This window comes from Eptatretus burgeri, chromosome 11 (genome assembly GCF_056783735.1).
Source record: "Eptatretus burgeri isolate ZD-2024b chromosome 11, Ebu_testis_v1, whole genome shotgun sequence".
NCBI lineage: Eukaryota > Metazoa > Chordata > Myxini > Myxiniformes > Myxinidae > Eptatretus > Eptatretus burgeri.
This window is the reverse complement of record NC_140971.1, coordinates 100022425-100049924: the sequence shown is the minus strand read 5'-3', so window position 1 is coordinate 100049924 and position 27500 is coordinate 100022425. Positions and strand designations below refer to the sequence as shown.

Below are 27500 nucleotides of genomic sequence, written 5' to 3'. Positions count from 1 at the left end.
AATCTCCCTCGGTCTGGGGCTCCATGCAAGATTTCACCTCGTGGAGCCTCAATGATCATGAGAAAGGTGAGGGATCAGCCCAGAACTACATAGCAGGACCTGGTCAATGACCTGAAGAGAGCTGGGACCACAGTATCAAAGAAAACCATAAGTAACACACTACGCCGTCATGGATTAAGATCCTGCAGCGCACGCAAGGTCCCTCTGCTCAAGCCAGCACATGTCCAGGCCCGTCTGAAGTTTGCCAATGACCATCTGGATGATCCAGAGGAGGAATGGGAGAAGGTCATGTGGTATGATGAGACCAAAACAGAGCTTTTTGGTTCAAACTCCACTCGCCGTGTTTGGAGGAAGAAAAAGGATGAGTACAACCCCAAGAACACCATCCCAACCGTGAAGCATGGAGGTGGAAACATCATTCTTTGGAGATGCTTTTCTGCAAAGGGGACAGGACAACTGCACCGTATTGAGGGGAGGATGGTTGGGGCCATGTATCGCGAGATCTTTTCCAACAACCTCCTTCCCTCAACAAGAGCATTGAAGATGGGGCGTGGCTGGGTCTTCCAGCATGACAACGACCTGAAACACACAGCCAGGGCAACTAAGGAGTGGCTCTGTAAGAAGCATCTCAAGGTCCTGGAGTGAACTAGCCGGTCTCCAAACCTGACCCCAATAGAAAATCTTTGGAGGGAGCTGAAAGTCTGTGTTGCCCAGCAACAGCCCCGAAACCTGAAGGATCTGGAGAAGATCTGTATGGAGGATTGGGCCAAAATCCCTGCTCTAGTCTGTGCAAACCTGGTTAAGAACTACAGGAAACGTCTGATCTCTGTAATTGCAAACAAAGGTTTCTGTACCAAATATTAAGTTCTGTTTTTCTGATGTATCAAATATTTATTTCATGCAATAAAATGCAAATTAAATATTTTAAAATCATACAATGTGATTTTCAGGATTTTTGTTTTAGATTCCGTCTTTCACAGTTGAAGTGTACCTCTGATAAAAATTACAGACCTCTACGTGCTTTGTAAGTGGGAAAACCTGCAAAATCAACGGTGTATCAAATACTTGTTCTCCCCACTGTATATAGTATTTATTCTGATATAAGCCCTGGGTGTTTATCAGAATACCAGTTTGATCAAGGAGGGAGGGGGCCTTTATTAGAAACAATCCACAAACATACAATTTTTTTATTACTTATTTGTTTTATAATGAAGATACAAGTATTGTCAAGGTAGAGGGGTATAAATTATGCAGAATACGACACCACACTGACTTGACCACCGTCAACCACACCTGTCAACAAAGCCGGGTCCCGGCCTGGGCAGGCGGGCCAGGCTCCCTCTACAGGCTACAGCTGTCTCAATTGTTTCACACTGGGTGACAGGGGAGGGGGGCTATTATTAGAGACACCCTTGAGGCATGAAAAATTTCTCAAAGAGGGGGGAGGGGCTTTATTAGAAGGGGGGCTTCCATTAGAATAAATACGATATATATATATATATATATATATATATATATATATATATATATATATAATATATATCAATCTCCCTCTTACTGTCTCACCGCAGGCTGGTCGGTGGTCTTTCTGTCTTCCACCATCTCCTCTCCAGCCTCGCCCCCCCCTGCTCTCTCTGCGATTTGTCCCCACCACATTTCCGCAGGGCGCTCAAGGTCCACCAACAACCCCCTTCTGGTAAAACTACCAAAATCACGAATCACTGCTCACCTTCACTCTTTCAATCCTAATTTTTCCCACATTTGGAATAAACTCCCTCACTCTATTCAATCCCATTCTTCCCTCCAGGCCTTCAAAAGAGCTGTTCACCACCACCTCTTATCACCCCCCATCCAAATCCTTGATCTTTTCTAACCCCGATAATCCACCCAAGCCCACCCCCTTCAAATTCCCTGCTTTCCTTCCTGAAAGTCCCTGTAATGTCCATCTTGTATTCCCCATGTTCCCCACCCCATTCCTCTCCCTTCCACAGATCTCCTAATGTCTCTGTTCCCAACTGTTTTGTCCTTCCTACTCCCGCACCTCTTGTCTCACGTCCCCCTTGCTGTGCGTTGTGTGTTAGATCTCACACGAGCCTCGACAAGGTATACAAAAAAATAAAAAATAAAACCTTCATGTTTTTTACCTGCGACTTCTCTCAGATGTACAAGAGCTCCACATGGTTGTTGTTGCTGTTGTGGTTTTGTTGGGGGTCGATTTTTGAAATGTGCACCCATTGGTCAGACAGCTGCCGGACCCCACCCACATTTGTCGCTTGACTCCACCCACCATGGCACCCAGACAAAATAATATGGCCGCCATCTTCATTTTCTGGTGGGCCTGAGGCATCAAGTATGTTGGCCTCTGCTGATTATACACTGTCCCGGTTTGTTACACTAGATTTCCATTGGTTTTGTTTGGGTCGAGTGCTACTCACGACGAGGGACCCCGAAAAATCGAATCAATGTCGAATAAAAGTTATTCGTGAGGCTTAATTAAGCCCATCACTACGTATGGTACACACCTCCCTAAAAAAACATAGCATTACGTAATTTTTGAATGGCCCCATGTTAGGGTTAAACAATACGTGACTGTGACGAATCGGCTCGATCTGATGTGACAGTGGCAGAGGCTGACGTGGATGAGAGGTGTCGAGTTAATATTTTAATATCACATTAAATGTGTGTTGAAAAACTGTTCATCAGTTACAAGTGCTTTAAATGTGCGTTTCCCAATCGGCTCGTGACCGGATTTTGTCGCAGGTGTGGTCATTCTTGTATTTAAACGAGAAACACGCAACAGGAGCGGCAAGGTGGTGGGGGGCAAGGTGGTGGGGGGGGGGTTATGTGATTATCCTGATTCAAACGTGTAATTCATCAAAACACCTCACTGCACTGAAAAACTTGGGGACAGGAATACTGTACTGTGAAAGGTGGGGACTTGTAATGCCCTCTCACACCTGGAGCGGCGCCACACGATGCACATTCACATCAGGAGAATTTGCCTCCCCCAATCGTCCCCCAACCACTCCCCCCCCCTCCACACCCACTATTCCCCTCTCGACCCCCAAGACCTCCACCAAAGATAAATACACCTCTATGCACTAATTGGTGTCATGCTAGTCTAAAGTAGCAAGTCTGGATGAATCTGGCCAGAACTGTATGAGTAGTATCAACACACACACACACACACACACACACACACACACACACACACACACACACACACACACACACACACACACACACACACACACACACACACACACACACACACACACACACACACACACACACACACACACACACACACACACACACACACACACACACACTTTAGTGAGGATTATGTGATGAATCCCTTATGGTGTGTCACATGATAACGTGGTGTGAAGCTCAATACCTGTTTGGTGTTCCCCACTAAGCATGTGCTTCACCTTGAGGGAGGCATCATTGGCTGAGAGGGCTCGGCTGTGCCTCTGAGGCAATGGGTGCTTATACTGATTGTTCGGTACGAATCTGAACCATGAATCCCCCTTTATCATGCATGTTAGACCAGTTCACTTGTCAGCATCTCATGTACAATCTTTGACATCGTCTAAAATTAATAAAATAATGCCATGTAATTAATTCATTAATATTGATCATCATGATGACATCTCTAACATTACTGGACAGCATTTCCACATTACTAACCTGTGCTGAAGTACTTTTATTACTCTGATTGGGTGTGACAAGCAAACATAAGGTATGTAAACAAAATAATACACAAGAAACAGAGGAATATAAACAAAACGAAAATGGTAACCGCACGACCTACATACGTGTTTCGTACCTTTGTGATTTGATTCCGTTGTGGAAGGTACCGGCGTACCTCTTCTTCTCCCTCAAGGGTACCACATCGACGTAGCCCCCCTTCGTGTCTGCAATCACTCCAGCATGCAGGGCAGCCCGACATATACTGGAACTCTGTTTGAGGAGACACATCGTACTCAACCGCTGGGTACACATCACCATTGTTTGTACGTGCAAGGATGAGCGTCTCCCATTGTGAAGGACTAATGACAACATGAAGGAACAATTTGATGTTATGATCGCTTAGAATTTGCACAATTTCATGCTTTGACTCATTCATTACCCACAAGTTACCCAGCCACTCGTTCATTACCGCCCGAGTTACTCAGCCATTCACTCATTACCCCCAAGTTACCCGGGCCACTCATTCATTACCCTGAGTTACCTGGACACTCATTCATTACCCCCAGTTACCCAGCCACTCATTCATTACACCCAGTGACTCGGACATTCACTCATTACCCCGAGTTACCTGGACACTCACTCATTACCCACCAGTTAACCAGCCACTCGTTCATTACCCCCAGCTACCCGAACACTCACTCATTACCCCCCAGTTACCCAGGCCACCCATTCATTACCCCCAGCGACTCGGACACTCGTTCATTACCCCCATTACCCAGGCCACTCGTTCATTACCCCCAGTTACCCAGACACTCGTTCATTACCCCCAGTTACCCAGACACTCGTTCATTACCCCCAGTTACCCAGACACTCGTTCATTACCCCCAGTTACCCGGCCACTCGTTCATTACCCCCAGTTACCCGGCCATTTTGCAGCCCCTTCCTGGCTCTCTGACGGACCCCTGGCTATGTGTAGCTGTGACTACATTCCTGTGAAACTCACATCTGCATACACCTTGTTGCCAAACACTGGGGCACGATCAGCCCGGCTGCAGCGTGGTTGGCAGTAAACTCTGGAACAAGAAAGTACAACGTATGAAACTGTGACGTGTGGAATTTACTAAAACCACATCCATAAATACCGCGGCGCGGTGCAGCCTGGGCCTTGTTATTCTTTCTTACCCACATCAGGGTGAACGAAAGTTCAATGATTCCACCGAAGCACGGGATGAAAAACTACTTTTGAGTCATTTAAAATGAAGCGCTGTATGATTATTCATTCATTTCGTGCACACAGGATGTATGACATGTTGTGAACGGTGAGATACGAGGTGAGGCCTTGACAAATTGACGACTCAAAAGGAAACAAAAAGACCCCGTGACACGCTCGGTTCCACATCACAAGAACCGACAATGGTTGTACATAACAAAGTTTGTGTGAATTAGATATTACGAGAAACACCCGCTCCCTTCAGGAGCAATGACAAGTCGTTGTCCTACCCCCACCCCCCCCCTTTTCCCAGGGGAATGGGGGGGAGGGGGGATAACATTGCATACCACCAACACTTGTGTAAGGTGAAGATTGGGCCAATCCTGGTTACTTTCCGATGATTTTCATTCACACATACATACATACATACATGTGTACATGCATACATAAATATACATATACACATGTGTACATGCATACATAAATATACATACATACCTATATACATACATTCCAATATACAGGTGTACATGCATCCATAAATATACATACATACCTATATACAGGTGTACATGCATACATAAATATACATACATGCATACATGTGTACATGCATACCTATATACAGGTGAACATGCATTCATAAATATACATACATGTGTACATAGTGTACATGCATCCATAAATATACATGCATACCTATATACAGGTGAACATGCATTCATAAATATACATACATGTGTACATAGTGTACATGCATACCTATATACAGGTGAACATGCATTCATAAATATACATACATGTGTACATAGTGTACATGCATCCATAAATATACATGCATACCTATATACAGGTGAACATGCATTCATAAATATACATACATGTGTACATACATACATAAATATACATACATACCTATATGCAGGTGTACATGCATACATACATGTGTACATGCATACATAAATATACATACCTATATGCAGGTGTACATGCATACATAAATATACATGCATACATACATGTGTACATGCATACATAAATATACATACCTATATACATGTGTACATGCATACATAAATATACATGCATACATACATGTGTACATGCATACATAAATATACATACCTATATACATGTGTACATATATGTACATGCAAACATACGTACGTACGTAATAAAAACATTTTTAACGAGAAAGAGCAATCAGAGATTGCAGACCCTCACCTGGACCTATTTTGTGCGTTTGTGTTGTTTTGTGTAGTATATTTGGTGTGGTGTTTGTGTACTGGTGTGTTATCTGTTATGTAATTAATAATCGACATAATTAGAACCACCACTTTATAACTGCTGGCAGTGATGACCAAGTACCAAGACGTCCCACTTTGATGCAACCCCGCTTTGATCGGACACCTCCCTTCCCTTCGTGTGCAGCCTTTTTGGCTGCTGGTTGCATCATTGCTTAAGGGCGCAGCTATGCTGCTGATGCAGTGCCCCTATAACCAGTACACTGGTGCTCATTTCGCCAACCTCAGAAGGATGACAGGCTAAGTCAACTCCCTGGTGTTAATGCGGCGGCCAACGGGGCTCAAACTCAGGATCCTAGGATCCCAAGCCATCACCCAAACCGTGAAGCCGATCAGTGTATCCCACTGAAAACAAAATATTTTGGCCTATTTTGACCTTTTGGCTGATGTTCACCTCAAAATTAATAGGTGGTTGAATGCATTGACCTGAGAAGTAAATTGTTTTCAAGTTTCACATCAATCAGATGAAAACTGAGGATTTTACAAAATTTGGCCCAAATTGGCCTTTTGGCCTATTTTGACCTTTTGGCCTATGTTCACCTCAAAATTAGTAGGTGATTGAATTCAGTGACCTGATATGCAAATGCTCTTCAAATTTCATGTTAATTGGATTAAAATTGAGGATTTTAGAAATTCGGCCTATGTTGACCTTGTGGTCTATGCTGACCTCAAAATTAATAGGTGGTTCAGTTTAGCGATCTCATATGCAAATGGTCTTCAATTTCAAGTCAATCAGATAAATATGAAGGATTTTCAAAAATTTGGCCTGATTTGGCCCAAATTATCCTTTTGGCCTATGTTGACCTCAAAATTAATAGGTGGTTGAATTCAGTGATGTGATATGCAAATGGTCTTCAAATTTCAAGTCAATCGGATGAAAATTGACAATTTTATAATTCGGCCTATTTTGGGTTGACCTAATGGCCTATGTTTACCTTTTTACCTAAGATAACCTCAAAAGTAATAGGTATTTAAATTAATTTACCTGAAATGCAAATCCTGTTCAAATTTCAAGTCAATCAGATGAAATTTGAGGATTTTAGAAAATTTGGCTCAAATTGGCCTATTGGCATATGTAGACCTTTTCAGTCGACCGAATTGTACGAAGTTTCAACGCGGGACCGTCACAGGGTCGGTGACATTTATCTCTGAAAATTTCAGAACGATCGGTTGAGCTGGAGACGAGCAGAGCAGAGCAGATTGGGACCATAATCTGTGCAGAGCGTTGGTGCTGCTTAAGCAGTCCCCTTGGCTGTTGGGCACAATCCTGGACGGGTCGCCACTCCGACACAGTATACCAGTATGCTGGCACTCATTTTACCGACCTCGGAAGGATGACAGGCCGAGTTAACCCCACCTGGTAATAATTAAACAGCTAAGCAGGATTTGAACTCAGGACCCGAGGATCCAAAGCCCACCACCCTAACCATTAAGCCAACACCAGGCATGGAGGTGAGCAGACAGACAAACAAACAAACAAACACACGAACAAATGGAGGTGATCAACATACTTGTCCGAAAATTTTTTTTTTTGCCATGTAACAAACAAACATGCCGAGCCGAGCTGTGCTGAACTGAACCGAGCCAAGCCAATCTGAGCCTGGCCATGCTATGCCGAACTGAGCCGAGCCAAGCCAATCTGAGCCATGCTGTGCCGAGCTGAGCCGAGCTAATATGAGCCGTGCCGTGCTGTGCCGAACTGAGCTGAGCCAAACCAAGCCAATATGAGCCGTGCCATGCTGTGCCAAACTGAGCTGAGCAGAGCCAAGCTAATCTGAACTGTGCGGTGCTGTGCCGAACTGAGCCAAGCCGAGCCAAGCCAATCTGAGCCGTGCCGTGCTGTGCCGAACTGAGCCGAGCCGAGCCAATCTGAGCCAGGCCGTGCTGTGCCGAACTGAGCCGAGCCAAGCCAATGCCGAGCCAAGCCGAGCTGTGCCGTGCCGAGCCGAGCCGTGCCGAGCCGTGACAAAAACGGAGGTGATCAACATACCTGTCAAAAATTAAAAAAAAAATTGCCAAGTAACAAATGGATCCAAACGGACGGAATATCCTCTCCTTTGGCAAGAGTTAAAATGTAATAGGATGTCAGGATGTTCCTTCAAAAAGTATGTAAACAAGGTAGGGATGGTCACAATAAATGATCGTGTGGATCCATCCCTTGATCTTTATTTGAACAATGGTTATGGAAAAGGCAGTGTGTGTGTGTGTGTGTGTGTGTGTGTGTGTGTGTGTGTGTGTGTGTGTGTGTGTGTGTGTGTGTGTGTGTGTGTGTGTGTGTGTGTGTGTGTGTGTGTGTGTGTGTGTGTGTGTGTGTGTGTGTGTGTGTGTGTGTGTGTGTGGTTAATGCATGGAATGGTGTCCCTGGAAAGGTAGTGGCAGCAGAAACATGAGATGAGTTTAAATTAAAATTAGATAGGTACCTGGAAGTTATGGAGATAGAGGGATATAGGGATGTTGGCAGGACTTTTAGATAGATTGAGCGTTGATGGGTGATTGTGTGTAAGGAGTGCTGTTGGTGGGAGTCTCATCAAGGAGTGCTATGTGTTTTTACCCAAGCCCATGCCTCCTTCCCTGAAAAGGAGGAAAAAAGAAAATTACAAATCAACAACAACAACAACCTCTCAGGTTCGACACAATTGTCAGATTGCATTTTTGCAGGCAGGGTATTTTATCAATGAGCATGTCCCCCAGATATGGACATTAAGCTGGGTGGTGTCCTGTCTGCTGGTGGACGTTAATGATCCCACAGTGTATTTCGGTGAAGAGTCGCCAAGTTATCACTGGCACTGGCACGCTGTCCAAATTTGTAAGTTACTGTCCCAACCCGCCCCGGATTGGAAACTGACACCACTGGGTGTATTTGCCGATTTAAATGCCAAAGTGACACCCTGATGACCCAACAATGACCAATGCTGGACAGATGGGTCGTTCTGAGGGACGGCACAAACATCGATTCCATGCGAAACATCAGCATCACAGTTTATACCTGGGTCGGGATTCAAACCCGAGCTCAACCGCTCAGAGACGAGTGCGCATACATCTTGGTTACCCGTCAGTCCCTCGTTTATATCAAAGCATTTTAAGAAAACGAACACACAAAAGCAAAGTTATGTTCATGGAAATAATGTTGACAGAGGGGTGAGCAATGGTGACAATAAATGGTGACAATATGGAGAGTGAGAGGGATAGGAAGGAATGAGAAGAAGGGAGTGGATGTTTCTTATATATAGCTCACCGAGGGCAATGTGTGATCTTCTTCTCAAAGGGACAGAGTTGTGCCACGGTCGTTCTGCAATCAATGGTCTGGACTAATAAGGAAAATAACAACAAGGAACTAGAACGGCACTCGCAGAGCACAAAGTCTCATCTCACATGTTCATTCTGAACAAAAATCCCATCGTTAACTGAACACGCTACTATTATGACCCACTGCTATTATGACCTGCATACCCATATCATCCATACACCCTATTATGTACGTCACATAGTTTCTTGATATGCGTTATGAATGTCATAAATTTAATTTTTCACTCACATATGGTCATTGATCAGATATATGAAGTTTGAGATTTTTCAGATAAGAATTTCAATTCAACCAATTATGGCTGGAACACCGCTTCACCGATGATGTCATCGATATCACCCTATATATTCCATGGGGAGTTGACGACACATGTCAAGTTTCAATTTTCGGCGTTGAGCAGTTTTGGAGAAAATGACGTCCAAATTTTTTTCCTTTAATCCAATATGGCTGTCATGCCATGTGACCTATGATGTCAGAGTTAACAATAAAACTTTCTCCATTGGGAATCCTCTGTTTACTATTTAGCATGGATCGGTCGAGCCGTTTCAGAGAAAACTGTTTGCAAAATAAAAAGGCAAAAAAATTATAGACGTGGAAAATATACAGAGCCAAACGGATAGACAGACAGAGACGTTGCAATTGTGTGTCATCCCCTTCGGGATTGGCACAGGAGGAGGCCATTCAGTTCATCCTGCCTGCACTACACCAACAAACATTAAAAATATTAATCCATCTGATGAAAGACTATTTCAATGGAGAGAAGGGGAGGAGTTAAAAATGCAAATAAAATTAATGTTAAATCAAAGACAGTTGTTGGGTGAGAAATTAAAATTTTTATTGTTACGATTAAACCATTGAGCGGTGGAGGACGAAGGCAGTTGTCTGGTGAGGAATACACAAATACCAACTGCACATTCACATTTATGTCAATGAAACCATCTCACAGACATTACAATCAAAACACATGTACACTACCACCCATCTATAACCAAACAATGAACTACCTACGGGTTCCCGCCAATATCACCACACTCCTCGATCTCCAATGCATCGAGGGACCGATCTAATCCCAATTTAAACCTTTCTACACCTGCACTGCCACTACACCTTTCTCGGGAGACACTCCAAGACCAGTAAATGAAGAAAATGTATTTTCACTTCACCATGAGCACATTATTTAACAGTATTCTAAGAAGCGTTCAGTTAAATAAGTAATTATGAAGGAACCAATGGTAACACAACCCACGAGGATGTGCAAGGTTACACAACCCATGAGGATGTGTGCAAACATACACAACCCATGCGTATGTGCACAGTTATACAACCCACGAGGATGTGCAAAGATACACAACCCCCGAGGATGTGCGCAAACATACACAACCCACGTGTATGTGCACAGATATACAACCCACGAGGATGTGCAAAGTGAAACAACCCACGAGGATGTACAAAGTTACACAACTCACGAGGATGTGTGCAAACATACACAACCCACGCGTATGTGCACAGTTATACAACCCACGAGGATGTGCAAAGATGCAAAACCCACGAGGATGTGTGCAAACATACACAACCCACGTGTATGTGCACAGATATATAACCCACGAGGATGTGCAAAGTGAAACAACCCATGAGGATGTGCAAAGTTACACAACTCACGAGGATGTGCAAAGTTACACAACCCACGAGGATGTGCAAAGTTACACAACCCACAAGGATGTGCAAAGTTACACAACCCACGAGGATGTGCAAAGTGAAACAACCCACGAGGATGTGCAAAGTTACACAAATTCAGGAGGATGTGCAAAGTTACACAACCCATGAGGATGTGCAAAGTTACACAACCCATGAGGATGTGCAAAGTTACACAAATTCAGGAGGATGTGCAAAGTGAAACAACCCACGAGGATGTGCAAAGTGAAACAACCCACGAGGATGTGCAAAGTTACACAAATTCAGGAGGATGTGCAAAGTTACACAACCCATGAGGATGTGCAAAGTTACACAACCCATGAGGATGTGCAAAGTTACACAACCCATGAGGATGTGCAAAGTTACACAAATTCAGGAGGATGTGCAAAGTTACACAACCCATGAGGATGTGCAAAGTTACACAACCCATGAGGATGTGCAAAGTTACACAAATTCAGGATGATGTGCAAAGTTACACAACCCTTGTACAATGTAAATTGCTGACAATCATTGCTCGAAATTTATATGGATAGTTATAAAATGATTGTTGAAAAGGAACAAACGAACAATGGTGAAGATTGTTTAATGTGATTAAATATTGTTGAAACATTCTTAGAATATTCTTTGCATTCACAAACTAACAATGGTGAAGATGGGTTAATGTGATTTTATATTGTTTAAACATTCCTGGAATATTCTTTGTATTGACAAACTAACAATGGAGAGGATTGGTTAACGTGATTTTATATTGCTTAAACATTCCTGGAATATTCTTTGAAGTAACAAACGAACAATGTTGAAGACTTGTTAATGTGATTCTATATTGTTGAAACATTCTTAGAATATTCTTTGCATTCACAAACTAACAATGGTGAAGATGGGTTAATGTGATTTTATATTGTTTAAACATTACTGGAATATCCTTTTTATTGATAAACTTACAAAGGCGAAGATGGGTTCATGTGATTTTACATTGTTTAAACATTACTTGAATATTCTTTGTATTAATAAACTTACAATGGTGAAGATGGGTCAATGTGATTTTATATTGTTTAAACATTCCTGGAATATTCTTTGTATTAATAAACTTACAATGGTGAAGATGGGTCAATGTGATTTTATATTGTTTAAACATTCCTGGAATATTCTTTGTGGTCACAAACTTCAATTGGAAAAGATGGGTCAATGTGATTTTATATTGTTTAAACATTCCTGGAATATTCTTTGTATTAATAAACTTACAATGGTGAAGATGGGTCAATGTGATTTTATATTGTTTAAACATTCCTGGAATATTCTTTGTGGTCACAAACTTAGATTGGAAAAGATGGGTTAATGTGATTTTATATTGTTTAAACATTCCTGGAATATTCTTTGTAGTCACAAACTTAGATTGGAAAAGATGGGTTAATGTGATTTTATATTGTTTAAACATTCCTGGAATATTCTTTGTGGTCACAAACTTAGATTGGAAAAGATGGGTTAATGTGATTTTATATTGTTTAAACATTCCTGGAATATTCTTTGTAGTCACAAACTTAGATTGGAAAAGATGGGTTAATGTGATTTTATATTGTTTAAACATTCCTTGAATATTCTTTGTATTCACAAACTTAGATTGGAAAAGATGGGTCAATGTGATTTTATATTGTTTAAACATTCCTGGAATATTCTTTGTGGTAACAAACTTCGATTGGAAAAGATGGGTCAATGTGATTTTATATTGTTTAAACATTCCTGGAATATTCTTTGTATTAATAAACTTACAATGGTGAAGATGGGTCAATGTGATTTTATATTGTTTAAACATTCCTGGAATATTCTTTGTATTAATAAACTTACAATGGTGAAGATGGGTCAATGTGATTTTATATTGTTTAAACATTCCTGGAATATTCTTTGTGGTCACAAACTTAGATTGGAAAAGATGGGTTAATGTGATTTTATATTGTTTAAACATTCCTTGAATATTCTTTGTATTCACAAACTTAGATTGGAAAAGATGGGTTTATGTGATTTTATATTGTTTAATCATTGCTGGAATATTCTTTGTATGAACAAACTAACAATGGTGAAGATGGGTTAATGTGATTTTATATTGTTCAAACATTCCTGGAATATTATTTGTATTAACAAACTAACAATGGTGAAGATAAGTTAATGTGATTTCTATTGTTGAAACATTATTGGAACATTCTTTTTATTGACAAACTTACAAAGGCGAAGATGGGTTAATGTGATTTTATATTGTTTAAACATTACTTGAATATTCTTTGTATTCACAAACTGAGATTGGAAAAGATGGGTTAATGTGATTTTATATTGTTTAAACATTCCTTGAATATTCTTTGTATTAACAAACTAACAATGGTGAAGATGGGTTCATGTGATTCTTTATTGTTTAAACATTCCTTGAATATTCTTTGTATTGACCAACTAACAATGGTGAAGATTGGTTAAGGTGATTTTATATTGTTTAAACATTGCTGGAATATTCTTTGTATTGACAAACTAACAATGGTGAAGATTGGTTATTGTGATTATATATTGTTGACACATTCTTGGAATATTCTTTTATTGACAAACTTACAAAGGCGAAGATGGGTTAATGTGATTTTATATTGTTCAAACATTCTTGGAATATTCTTTGTATTAACAAACTAACAATGGTGAAGATTGGTTATTGTGATTATATATTGTTGACACATTCTTGGAATATTCTTTTATTGACAAACTTACAATGGTGAAGATTGGTTAATGTGATTTTATATTGTTCAAACATTCTTGGAATATTCTTTGTATTAACAAACTCATAATGGTGAAGATTGGTTAATGTGATTTTATATTGTTTAAACATTGCTGGAATATTCTTTGTATTGACAAACTTACAAAGGCGAAGATGGGTTAATGTGATTTTATATTGTTCAAACATTCTTGGAATATTCTTTGTATTAACAAACTAACAATGGTGAAGATTGGTTAATGTGATTTTATATTGTTAAAACATTCTTGGAATATTATTTGTATTAATAAACTAACAATGGTGAAGATGGGTTAATGGATTTATATTGTTAAAGCAATTCCTGGAATAATCTTTGTAGTTTTTAACGTTTTTTTTTTAACTTTTGAGCTAATCTAGCTGCATCCTGCTAAATATGTTTGAATTTCATATTTCACTTCAGTGGTAAGAAAGGGAACATTTCATGCAATAAGAAACAGTCTTGTCAGGTCAGGTCAGGTATGGGAGCATGTGCCAGAACAGCACGTCGCTGCGTCCACTTTCCGCCGGTACTCCAGGGGCCTCCGTCTGGCCATCCCCCAGGCAGATGCCAGGCCCATCCCCATCTCCTTGAGATGATGGTCAACCTGTTGCAACCATGAGGCACGTGGTCGACCCACTGGCCTCCTCCACTCATGAGACTCCCTCGCTGAGAGAATCTGGTGAGCAGGATCAGAGTCAGGAAAATGAGCCACATGTCCATACAGCCGCAGCTGACGCTCACGGACTATGCAGGTAACAAATCTCATCCGAGTCTCTCTCAGCAACCGCTCGTTGGACACAAAATCCGACCAGCGATAGCCAAGGATTCTCCGAAGAGACCTGGTACCAAAGGAATTAAGTCTCCGTCTCAGATCCTTGGTCAGAGTCCAAGTCTCGCACCCATAGAGCAAGACTGGAAGTACCAAGGACCTGAAGACTCGGACTTTCGTCCTCCCGCACAGGTACCGGCAGCGCCACACCCCATGATCCAGTGAATCCATGACTCCCCAGGCCCGACCCAGACGTCTATTGACCTCTGACTCGCAGCCAGCAGAGACATGAATATCACTGCCAAGGTAAGTGAATCTCTCCACGACCTCAACATCCTCACCACAAACAGACACAGACAGGACAGCAGCATCCAAGATGTCACCGAAAGCCTGGATCTTAGTTTTGACCCAAGAAACCCGTAATCCCAACGGCTCCGACTCCTCATTCAGCACCTCGATGGCCCCCAAGAGGATGTCTAAAGTCTCCGCAAAGATGACTGCATCATCTGCAAAGTCAAGGTCCGAGATCTTGACATTCCCAAATGACGCACCGCAACTTGATCTCTCCGACATCCTCCCTAGAATCCAGTCCATACAAGTGCTGAAAAGTGTGGGGGCAAGTACACATCCCTGACGAACTCCAGTAACAACTGGAAATAAGTCAGAGATGGTACCACCACACTTCACAGCACTCTCAGTACCAGAGTAGAGTTCAGACATCAGATCGATCAGTTTTGGTGGCACCCCACGAAGACCAAGAATCCTCCAGAGGACGTCCCGATTCACTGAATCGAACGCTTTACAGAGATCAACATAGGCTGCAAGCAGCCCCTGCCGAAACTCTCGTCTGCGTTCGGTGAGGACACGAAGTGCAAGGATACGGTCAATCGTTGACCTCTTTGGTGTAAAGCCTGACTGCTGTGGACGCTGGTGCTCAAGCAGATGGTGGCGAACCCTATCGAGAATTATCCGAGCAAAGACCTTGCCCGGCACTGAGAGCAGCGTCACCCCTCGGTAGTTGTTGCAGTCTTGGCGATCACCCTTCCCTTTCCAGAGAGGGACAACAAGGCCCCTCTTCCAGTCAGTTGGGATGATGCCTGTGTTCCAGGCAGAGCACAAAACTGCATGCAACGACACGAGTGCAGCATTTCCACCAGCCTTGAGAAGTTCGGCATGGATGCCACAGATCCCTGGAGCTTTGCCCCGTTTAAACTGGTTCACCGCAGCCCGTGTTTCCACAAGCGTAGGTGGACCACAGTTGATTCGAGGGTCAGCAACAGTGATTGTAACACCCTTGACGTCCAACTCGACAGTTGGGGGATCAGCCTGGTACAACCGCTCAAAGTAACCGGCCCAGCGGGCCTTCACTTCAGACTCCTCTGTCAAGAGCCTACCACTCTCTGCTCGAACTGTAGTGCTCCGAGGGATGGGCTTGGATGAACGTAATGTGCGAATTCCCCTGTAAGCGGGACGAGAATCACCTGTCCACAGGTGATGCTCTACCCCCTCACAGATTCCTCGCACATAGGCCTCCTTGTCCACCCTCAGTGCACGTACAGTTTTACGCCTCAGCTCCCTGAACAGCTCAGCTCTGCCATTCAGCCTGGCCCTGCGACTCTGGGCAATGGTATCCAGTGTCCCTTGAGAGACAAAATTCTTCTTTGCCCTGCGGTGAGCTCCAAGGCATCTACCGGCAACATCAAGGACGGTGGTCTTGAAGGCGCTCCACAACTCTTCAGGACCCCCCAAAGCACCCAGACCCCCCAAGTGTCCACTCAGCCTGTTCGCAAACTCCTCAGCTACTCTCTCATCCCTGAGCTTGGCAACATCCAGCCTAGGCTGGGATGGTACCATTCTCCAGGATTTAAGGTGCAGCTTTAGAGTTGCTACAACAAGCCTGTGGTCAGTATTGAGGAACTGAGCACTCCGGTAGACCCTGCAGTTCTGGATCATCCTCCAACGACCGTCAATGAGGACATGGTCAATCTCCTTTGCCACACCGCCAGCATTGGAATACCAAGTCCAGCGATGAGCTTGCGGGCGCTGAAACCATGAACCAGCCACCCTAAGTCCATGACTTCTTGCAAAGTCAAGGAACTTAGTGCTATTCTGGTTCATAGTTCCTGACCCATGGGGACCAACACACACCTCATAACCGTCCCTATCAGTTCCAGTCGATGCATTGAAATCCCCCAAGACTAGAAGTGTATCTCGTCTGGGGCACTGATCAACCACAGACTCGAGTGTGGCGTAGAATGTGTCCTTCACGGTGAGATCACTCGCCTCAGTCGGAGCATAAACAGAGACCAGGGAAATGACACCTAAGGAGTGGCGAATCCTTAATCTCATAATACGCTCGTTGACCGGTGTTACCTCAATTATCATTGGGGTCAGCTTATTGGACACAGCTACAGCAACTCCTTGGGTATGGTAACCATCAGAGCGACCAGACCAATAGTAGGTGTAACCACCCACCATTATCTCGCCGCAATCCAGTCTCCGAACCTCAGAGAGAGCTGCAATCCCGATGTCCAAACGCTTGAGCTCAGATGATAACAGAGACAGGTGATCATCCTCTCTTAGGGATAGGACATTCCAGGCACCCACCCGAAGGGACCGCCTCAGGTTAACCCAAGGAGACCGCCGTCTGGTGGACGACACCTCAGCACCACTCCGACACACTCTCCCGCAATCTGACCCAGGGATGTTACCCCGTGGTTTCCCTCCTATCAACGATTGGGGGTCCCGAAGGCTTTGCCCCAATCCCGTCATCCGGTGAGCTGCCCTGCAAAGGGAAGCTGCACAGGAGGTACTCCCACGGAGTGGGTTTTCAGATTTTTGCGTTTTTGCGTTTTGCGGAATGAAGGGTTTTACGGTGGCCGGAGTGCAAATCCTGCCACCAACCTCCTAATAAGAAGTGACCCCAACTGCAGGAGGACGTCCGCAGACACAGTTGGGCACTAGATATGGATGGCCGTTGGCTCACAAGGAGCTCCTCCGCCCTTTGACAGGTTTTGTTTTTAATCCTGCTGGGTGTCCATATCCAAACACCCTCCTCACCAGAAAACCTGGTGGGGGAGACGGTTTAGTCGCCGACAACCCGACCATGGAACAGGTTAGTACAGGTTTACATGGTACCTGTAGCAGGTCACAGATCGAACCTGACCTGTTCAGAAATTGTGCAGACAATGCTACAGAGGAGTCCCTCACATCCTTTTGAAGTGACTTTATGTGGCTGAGAAGTTGCAGTAGAAATTTGATGTAATGAATGTCTGTCAAATGTCTGTATTATGCAGCAGCAAATTGAAGTAATAACTATTGCTTTGATGGAGCTTTACAAAAGGGGGGAAAAACGACTCCTCAAACCGACTGGCAAAGCTGAAGGATGTTACTTGTACCTGAAATGGTCAAGAAGAGCAAGGAAAGTGAAGCAAAGTTAATGAACACCATTACCACGATGGAAATACATGACAGGAAGCTTAACCTGCTCATGTATGGACTGCCTACCACGCTGTCGGTTTAATGCTGCTGTTGTGGTTTGCGATGGCATCATGAAGCTCGGATTCACAGATGAAGAAGCGAGATCCATGATGCTGATCAACATACATCAACTGTCCAGGAAGCTAACAGCTTTTCTCAGCAACCATTAGTTTGATTAACACGAAATTTTTCAAATAGGTGCGTTGTCTCATGTAGAATTTTTTAGTCATAATTATGATGTCAAAGGTCTCCTGGTGCAGGCGCCATCTTGGAAAAACCAAAAAACTTTGCACCTCTATATTTCTGAATCCATTCCATAGGAAAATTTTACACATAGCTCATTGTCAAGTACTCCCCATGGGGAATAAGATTTGTTAATGATAATATCATTGGTGCCTTCATTATGACGACATAATTCGACATGTGCAATGCTTGATCCGGTCATTATGAAAAAAAAAAATTCTTCAGTTGTTGGTCCAATGGACACAATTTTTATATTGGAGCACCTCCTCCTGTGGAATTTTTCAATGATAATTATGATGTCATATCACGTGGTACAGGCACCCTCTTTGGGAAATATAGCTTGATAAAAGTGACATCATTGGTCACTGGTCTGGCACCATATTGGATCAAAGGAAAAAGAAACCTTAAAAAAAAGAGGAGTTCCTTTCTCCATTCTCTTAACTTGCCCTTACTGCACCCTTCCCCGAACATCTTTAAATGCATCTCTGACTTAAAAAATTTTTTTAACCCCAGTTTGCAATGCATGTTTGAATTCCATCAATTGTGCCTTTTTTCCAACAGCCAATTCACCCCACCTCCTTAAATACTCCTAACTCCTCACCTGTTATTCCCTGTCCTTTCCTCTCCCATCTCACCCCTCATCCTACATCCTCTCTTTGCACCTCCACACTGTCCTCTGCTTTAGTATCAGCAGCTTCTACTCTGGAGTCACAAACTGTGTGTTGTTCTAACATCTGTTGGCTCCATTCTAACCCAACACACATCTCACTCTCTCAATCACTACACTCCTCAACATCTCAAGCATGCTCTTTCTTTCCTCTCATCACACCTCCCCCTCTTCCCAACCCCTCAAATCTTGTATCCCTCCCATGCCCACTCCCTTCTTCTCCGTACCATGACCAAGTCTCATCCTTCCCCTCTACACACACACCTCCCTCTTCTACAATGACAATGCCTGCTCTCATCATCTTCCCTCCCTCACAAAGCTTCCCTCTCAAATCAGCCACCTCCTCCCTCGTCAAAGCAAACTTCACTCTTTTCCCCCTCTAAGCTTCTCTCTCACCTTTCTCAAAAGCTCCCCCGACACCTTTCTCCCTAAATTCTCCCCTCTCACCAAACTCCCTCCAATCTCCCCCCTTCTCAAAGTTACTCCCCCACCACATCCACAAAGCTGCCTCCCTCCCCTACCCTCTCTCTTCCAACTCATTCCTCCACCTCCTTCAAATCTTCTACTTCCCTCAGCCCCCTCTCTTATTACTCACCACTTTGCCTCATCTCATCACTACCAAGCCTTTTGTCCTCCTCCTCAACTGGCCCTCCGCCCTTGCTCTTCTGCGATCTCCTCCACACTGTCAACAACTCTCCATACCTACTCCTCTCCTCCCAAGTCCTACCCTCCCCCCTACCCTCCTCTGCACCCAAAGCCTCCTCCCCTCCCGCTTCGTTAACAGTGTAGACCTGAGACATCCAGGGCCTTCGCTCAAACCTGACTGATCTCTCCATACAAGTTGCCACTGACAAACCAGACATAATCTGCTTAACAGACTTTCCTCCTTCAAGACGTCTCTGACTCCTTAGTCTCTCTCCCCGGTTACTTCCTCCTTCAGGATGATAGACCTGAACCTCGTCTTGGCAGTGGAGTTGATCTCTTCATCAAAAACTCTATTACTTACTCTCTTTGCACTGCCCTCACTCCCCCACACCACCAAGAATACCTCTGGCTATGGCTTCCTCTCAACTCCCACCTCTTGTTTATCTGTGTGTTGTACCGTCCACCAATCAGTGATGATTTCATTTCCACATTGCTCGCCAAAAGCATGGACAAACTTCAATCCTCTCATCCCGACTCTCTCTTCCTCATACAGTATGTGGTGACTTCAATTGTCATCATGCCAGTTGGCTGGGTGTGGGTACCTTTCTCACCTGTGTGGAAGAAAAATAATTATATTCATGTATTCTCAATTAGATTCACTTGTTGAATTGCTGCTGGTACTTTATAAATTTAAATTTTTGTACTATAGTTGAATTGGCTGTCAGTAATGTTTCCCTTTTCCCAACAGTCTTTTGACCTACATATTGACAAAAGGAATATCTTACGATTAAAAAAGGTCTTGCGAGCTGCATAGAAACAGGGTGACCTGGTTGTTAACACTGCAAACATTTGCCATGAGTGTGTTGTTCTTTCCATTCCACCCAAAGTGGTCACGTATTGCAGTTCTAAGTTATTTTGCCAAATGCTTATCAGCTCATCCCTGTAGTTGAATTGCCAAATGTCTCAACTTCCCATTTTTTTGGATGTCAAATTATGTATAAGAGGGATAGCTTCGGACTTCCAGTTAGTGAAGTTCATTTGAATGTTTCAGTGAATCATTGAATGTTCTTCCTCTGTATATACGAAATGAAAGATTCTCCTTTGGTATGCTGATCCATCGTGTGGAAAATCGAGTTCTTTTCCACCACACCTGCCATGGCACTTCAGCAAAGGACTTCTACAACTCACTGGGACTAACTCAATATGTCAACTTCCCAACCCAGGTCTCAACTAATGGTACTCCTTCTCTGCTGGATTTGATTTTGACCAATTTCCCTGAAAATATCTGCTGTTCTTCCTCTGTTCCATTCTATTAATCTGACCATATGCTTGTCAAAGTAGACATCACTCTGGCTGTTATTAGAGAACCACCTCAGCAGCGATGAGTCTGGCATTTCACTCAGACCGACTGGCAGGGTCATCAAGCAGCGGTCAAATTTCTAGACTGGTCTCGCATTTCTACTTTCTCTGACATCAACTCATCCTTGGAATTCTTTCAAAGAAATTTGCTCTCTCATGCACAGGTTTATCCCATCTCATCTTCAGTTATCCAACCCTTCCTCCTACCCATGGGACAGTGAAGCTTGCGGCAAGACAGTTGGCCTGAAGCATGATAATCTCAGCTCCTTCCACAAAGTTCGGAACAAGTCCCTGGCTACCCTCAGCAGAGCCAGGAAACAACATCTTTCTCATTTCAAGTCTGAACACTCAAACTGTCTCCCTCATCCAAATCCTGGTGAAGTCTGTTTCTGGTGTAAGTTCCCCCCTCCATCCCTCCCTTACCTCAAATGGCCACACAGCTGACACTGCTCGTGAAAAGGCTGAATGCCAAAACTCAGTGTTTGCTTCTATATCTTGTGTCCCAAACCCATCACTTTCTGTACCCACCTTACCCAGCCACACCCAGATATTCCTGGACTCCTGGTCCTTTTCTCCTGACAAGGTGGAGAGCTTTCTGTAAAACCTAGACTCAGATTCTGCAACCGGTCCATACTGAGTCAGCTCCCGTGTCCTAAAAACCTGCTCTGCTGCTCTTGCTCACCCTCTCTCTGTTATATACACCCTTTCACTTGCTCAAGGTCATCTGCCAGGAAAGTCATCTGCCAAGGTCATCTGCCAATCTACTTTTTCAACAATCCTCTTGAAGAAGTCTTTTCATTCAAGCTTATGGGTCTCACTATTTGCCATGGTCTTTCCCGGGAAAGCCACATTTCCAAGCTGGCCAACAAAGCCAGTCGCTGACTGGGCATTCTATTTCGTGCAAATTCATTCCTTGGCACACCTGAGCTCTAACCACATACAAAGTTTTCATCCACAGCCTGATAGAGCATTGCTCTCCCCTCTGGGGTGTTGCTCCCACCTCACACCTCGCTCAACTTCACGCTGTGGAAACCAAGGATTTTAGGATCATTGGTATCTCCCGCGATGAAGCTGAATATTTGGGTCTCTCACTCTCTCACTGCAGGCAGGTCAGTGGTGTTTCTGTCTTCTACCATCTCCTCTCTGGCCTTGCCCCCCCCCCACTCTGTCTGTACATGTCCCCCTTATATTTCTGCAGGGCACTCAAGGTCCACAAGCAACCCTCTTCTGGTAAAACTACCACAATCAAGAATCACTGCTCATCTTCACTCTTTCATTCCTCTATTTTTTCCTCCTGTGGAACAAACTCCCACACTCTCTTAAATCCCACTCTTCTCTCCAGGACTTTAAAGCAGCTGTTCATCACCATCTCTTATCTTCCCCCATCCAAAACCACGATCTTTTCTACCCACGTTAATCCATCCCAAACCCACCTCCTTCAATTTCCATCCCTCTACCTTCCACAGATCTCCTAATATCTCTGTTCCCCATTATTTTGTGCTTCCCTCTCCCAACCCCCTTTCTCCTGCTCCCTTTGTTATATGTTCTGTATGTTAGCTCATATATGAGCCTCGACACTGTTTACAAAAAAATAGTTTTTGAAGATTTCTGGATGATTAAATGTTGATATTTTTGATGCTTTGACATGTACTGTATTGTACGTGTAAAAACGTTCCATATACTGGAGCTAGATATTTCAAAAATATCATAAAATTGTATAAACATTACTGTGGATACATTGACCTTGGAAGAAAAGCTAAATATCTTGACAACCAACTCAAGAAGTTCATATTGCGAGAGAGTTGAAAAGTGACACTTGTTCTCATTGAAAAGGTCACATCGCCAGCCATCCAATGATTCCGTGTTTGTTCATGTGTCTTCTACGACAATGGAGAAAAGCTTGCCGATTATACTGAACACACAAAACTCTAATCCGTCTACCCTCAGCATGAGGTAATGAGATATGCTTATCTTTTTCTATTTTTAACAAATAGTCACATTACGATTTCCAAACTCGGTTTGCATTTTATTGGTGAATACATTGGCCTTTGCATTCAGTGAATCATTTTGACCCAGGTCCCATAATCCTTTCATTACAACAGTTGAAAGGGGAATTTCTCTTTCAAATCTGCAGGAAATGTATGGGGGAACGAGTTCTTTCGGAGCATTTCAACGGCTTTCCGAGGTGGATGTTCAACAAAATCAAGCTTCAAGTAAAATGGGTCATTCAGTAATCATTCAAGGCGGAAGTCATGTAAACGGTTAATGAAGAAATAAAGATGGTAATCCATTTAAACGGTAAATGAAGAATAAAAGAAGGGAAGCCATTTAAATGGTTAATGAGGAATAAAAGAAGGGAAGGCATTTAAATGGTTAATGAAGAATTAAAGAAGGGAAAACATTTAAATGGTTAATTAGGTATTAAAGAAGGGAAGTCATTTCAACGGTTAGTTAAGAATTAAAGAAGAGAAGCCATTTAAACTGTTAATTAAGAATTAAAGAAGGTAAGGCATTTAAATGGTTCATGAAGAATTAAAGAAGGTAAGGCATTTAAATGGTTCATGAAGAATAAAAGATGGGAAGGCATTTAAATGGTTGATGAAGGATTGAAGAAGGGAAGACATGTAAACGGTTAATGAAGGATAAAAGATGGGAAGGCATTTAAATGGTTAATTAAGAATTAAAGAAGGGAAGCCATGTAAACGGTTAATTGAGAATTAAAGAACGGAAGCCATTTAAACTGTTAATTAAGAATTAAAGAAGGGAAGGCATTTAAATGGTTAATGAAGAATTCAAGTAGGGAAGTCATTTAAATGGTTCATGAAGAATAAAAGATGGGAAGGCATTTCAATGGTTGATGAAGAATTAAAGAAGGGAAGACATGTAAACGGTTAATGAAGAATAAAAGATGGGAAGGCATTTAAATGGTTAATTAAGAATTAAAGAAGGGAAGCCATTTAAACGGTTAATGAAGAATAAAAGATGGGAAGGCATTTAAATGGTTAATTAAGAATAAAAGATGGGAAGGCATTTAAATGGGTAATTAAGAATTAAAGAAGGGAAGCCATTTAAACGGTTAATTAAGTATTAAAGAAGGGAAGCCATTTATATGGAAGGGAAGCCATGTATATGGTTATGGAAGGATTCAAGAAGGAAGTCATTTAAAAGGTGAAGTAAGACTGTGTATCCTGTGCAAGAGCAAACCTGACATTGGAGAAGTGCTGAAGGCTTTGGCTGCTTTGAGATGGCTGTGAAAACAAAAGGTCAGAAATGAAGCACACATGCTCTGCTTGGTCGAGACACAATTGACAGCGAATTTTATTGCAATCAATGATGTTTTGTCTCAGTGTACATCATTTTGGCATCTCTACAAATATTATAGCATTTTTATTTATCCTTTGAAGGTTAAATAAACTACCGGTATGGTATTCCATTGTCATCCAATCATTGCGTGACCAGCATGGATTTTATTTAATTCGTCAATTTTACGTTTTTCTCTTTTAAATCCAGACCTGTACAATTGTGGGAGTATTTAACAGTCATTCCATTTGGCATCTTTATAAAATATTTAATAATGAATGCATTATTACTTTCGAAATCGAAGATTCATCAATCCCACAAAATCAAACATTCGCAAGTATATTTGTTAACCGAGTATGATTGTTTCTTTGTCAGTCACATGCAGGTTGCAATTCTAAACTGATCTTCACCAAACTTAACCAGCTGATAGAGCTAGTCAAAAGCTGGAAACTTATTATAAGGTTAACAGGTCAAAGAGGAAGGTCACAAATCGTCAAATTTTCATCCGATTGACTATATACGTATACACAGTGGGGTTCAAAAGTAGGAGTCCAGTCGGAAAAATATTAATTGGATGTGATAACAAAATCAATCATTGTAATATGAAACCAAACACACTTTCAAGGGATTTCCATGAGTTCTTAAGGATATAAAACTGATTATAATCGGAAAAAACCATCAAATCCGTCTTTACATATAATCAATCATCAGGCTTGTCTCCTGTTGCCTTGAGAACTGCCTCAACTCTATTTAGGATTGATTTAATTGGTTTATGAGAAAGTTTGCATCGATTTAAGTGGACTCGTATATACTTTTGCACCCCACTGTATATTATATATATATATATATATATATATATATATATATATATATATATATATATATATATATATATATATATATATATATATATATATATCTATATACTTTACATAAAACCGAAAAATATTGGTGGACGGTGAACTCTTATCAAGGTGAAGCCTTGGTCGACTCATGTGAGTATTTCCATAAATTAAGTACTGTTTGAATGTGAGTACATCTATTAATTATGTATTATTGGACTGTGAGTACATCTATTAATTAATTACATACTATTGGAACGGACCTTTTCGACATTTATACCTTTGCATCCTTATGTCCTTTAACCTTTTAGACCCCCCCAACCCTTTTGACCTCCCGACACCTTGACCCTATGTTTCCACTTTTGACCCATTAGACATGTAACTACAATTGTAACATACTCTTTAGATGTCTTTCAACCCCTCCTACCCTTAAGACCCCTTGGACACCCTGGACCATTCGGACTCTTTCACACCATTCTAACCTTTAGACCACCGAGACTAGAGTCTAGACCCCTTTGAACGCACATCACACAAACATCAACAGTCTTCTTGCAATACCATACAATGCTTTTTCAGCAAGTAATGTGCAATCTCCAGCCACAGAAGGGTGGGTACTCTACCAGGTTTAACAGAAATTGCATATTGGATCGCTGAATTGATTCACCAATCAAAACCTATTCTAAGCATTCTGTTTGAGGTCAAAAGCTCAGAAGGTCAAAGGTCAAGGTCGCATAAAATAATCAATTTTCTTGAAATTTAACTTAAAATTTCAAAAAGATTTGCACTTTGGGTTGCAGAATGGATTCACCAAAAATCAGAATGATCGATTTGGCCATTTTGACATGTTAAAGGTTTCCATGACAACTGTTGCACCCCATTATAATCAAATGGGACTTTTTGTGAATTTATTATGACCATACCTCAGTGATTTTTCAGGATATCAAACTGAAACGTGCACAGCTTATTTGTATGTATGTGTGGTATTTGTGAGGAAGGTTTGGTCAAACCTTGTCAAAGATCAAGGTCAATGCCATCTGAAACATGCAAAACACCTATTAGGTGGCAATTAGAAAATGTGTCAACCAACTTTGTTATGCATAACATTCAGTCATGTAAAACACTTGAGAGGTCAAATATTTTAAATTACCAAATTTCTGTTTCCATGGCAACTATTGTTTGTTTGGATTTCTCAAGTATTGTGCTATGCACTACATATTTCTTGTCAGGGTACCAAACTTTTCAGGCTGGTTAATCGATTGTTGGTGTTGGTGGGGTTGGTGGTGTTGGTGTTGGTGGTGGTGGTGGTGTTGGTGATGTTGTTGGTGATGTTGTTGGTGGTGGTGGTGTTGGTGTTGGTGTTGTTTGCATGCCTGGTGTTGGCTTAAGGGTTAGGGTGGTGGGTTTGGGATCCTCAGATCCTGAGTTCAAATCCCCCTTGGCTGTTGAATTAATACCAGGTGGAGTTGACTGCCTATCATCCTTCTGAGGTTGGCAAAATGAGTGCCAGCATGCTGGTATCCTGTGTTGGAGTGGTGACTTATCCAGAATTATACCCAATAGCCAAGGAGACTGCTGAGGCAGCACCAACGCTCTGCACAGAGTCTGGTCCCGATGGATGGATTCTTATTATACTTCCGCTGCAATTTTGGGAGTTTATTCCTTTTTAAATTCATTTTCTCTGCAACTACTTGTTGGATTGAAACGAAATTTTCACCAGAGGTGCGAATACTCATGTAGAATGTTTTAATGAAAATTATATCACATCACAGGTCAGGTGGTGTGGAAGCCGTGTTGGAAAAAAGGAAAAACATTGGATATCTGTATCTTCAAAACCGCACCAAGGAAAATATTGAAACTTGGCACACGGCAAGTACTCCGCATCGGGAATAAGTGATATATATATATATATATTTTTTAATGATGGAGGTATGATTTCTTTATTATTTATGACGTCATTGGTGGAGTGGTATCCTCGTGAAAATTCAACATGTAGGATGCTGTATCAGATTACTATGAAACTTTGAGGGTCTTCTCGGGATAAATTGGATGACAGAAAAAAAAAATTGATGACATCATCGGTCATGTGGTTCGACAGCCATATATATATATATATATATATATATATATATATATATATATATATATATATATATATATATATATATATATATATATATATATATATATATATATATATATCTTTAAAATGGCAGAGCAGATTGAGGTG

The 27500-nt window shown here is 42.1% G+C and overlaps 1 protein-coding gene across 5 annotated transcripts in view; it reads right to left on the bottom strand.

Moving 5' to 3' along the window:
* The window catches only part of LOC147017759 (cysteine-rich secretory protein LCCL domain-containing 2-like), a 206943-nt gene that overhangs the window by 82390 nt on the left and 97053 nt on the right, over positions 1-27500 (bottom strand). For 4 of the 5 annotated variants that reach the window (XR_015049622.1, XM_085847645.1, XM_085847647.1 and 1 more), the window contains exons 12-14: positions 9446-9518; positions 4700-4769; positions 3833-3966 (exon numbers count right to left, since the gene is read on the bottom strand). Coding sequence is in view for 3 of the 5 variants with exons in the window: in XM_085847645.1 (XP_085703771.1) it covers positions 3833-3966; positions 4700-4769; positions 9446-9518 (277 nt within the window). In the remaining 2 variants the exon portion in view is untranslated. Of the gene's footprint in view, positions 1-3831; positions 3967-4617; positions 4770-9445; positions 9519-27500 lie in introns of those variants that run through there. The other variant, XR_015049623.1, reaches the window with a different exon arrangement.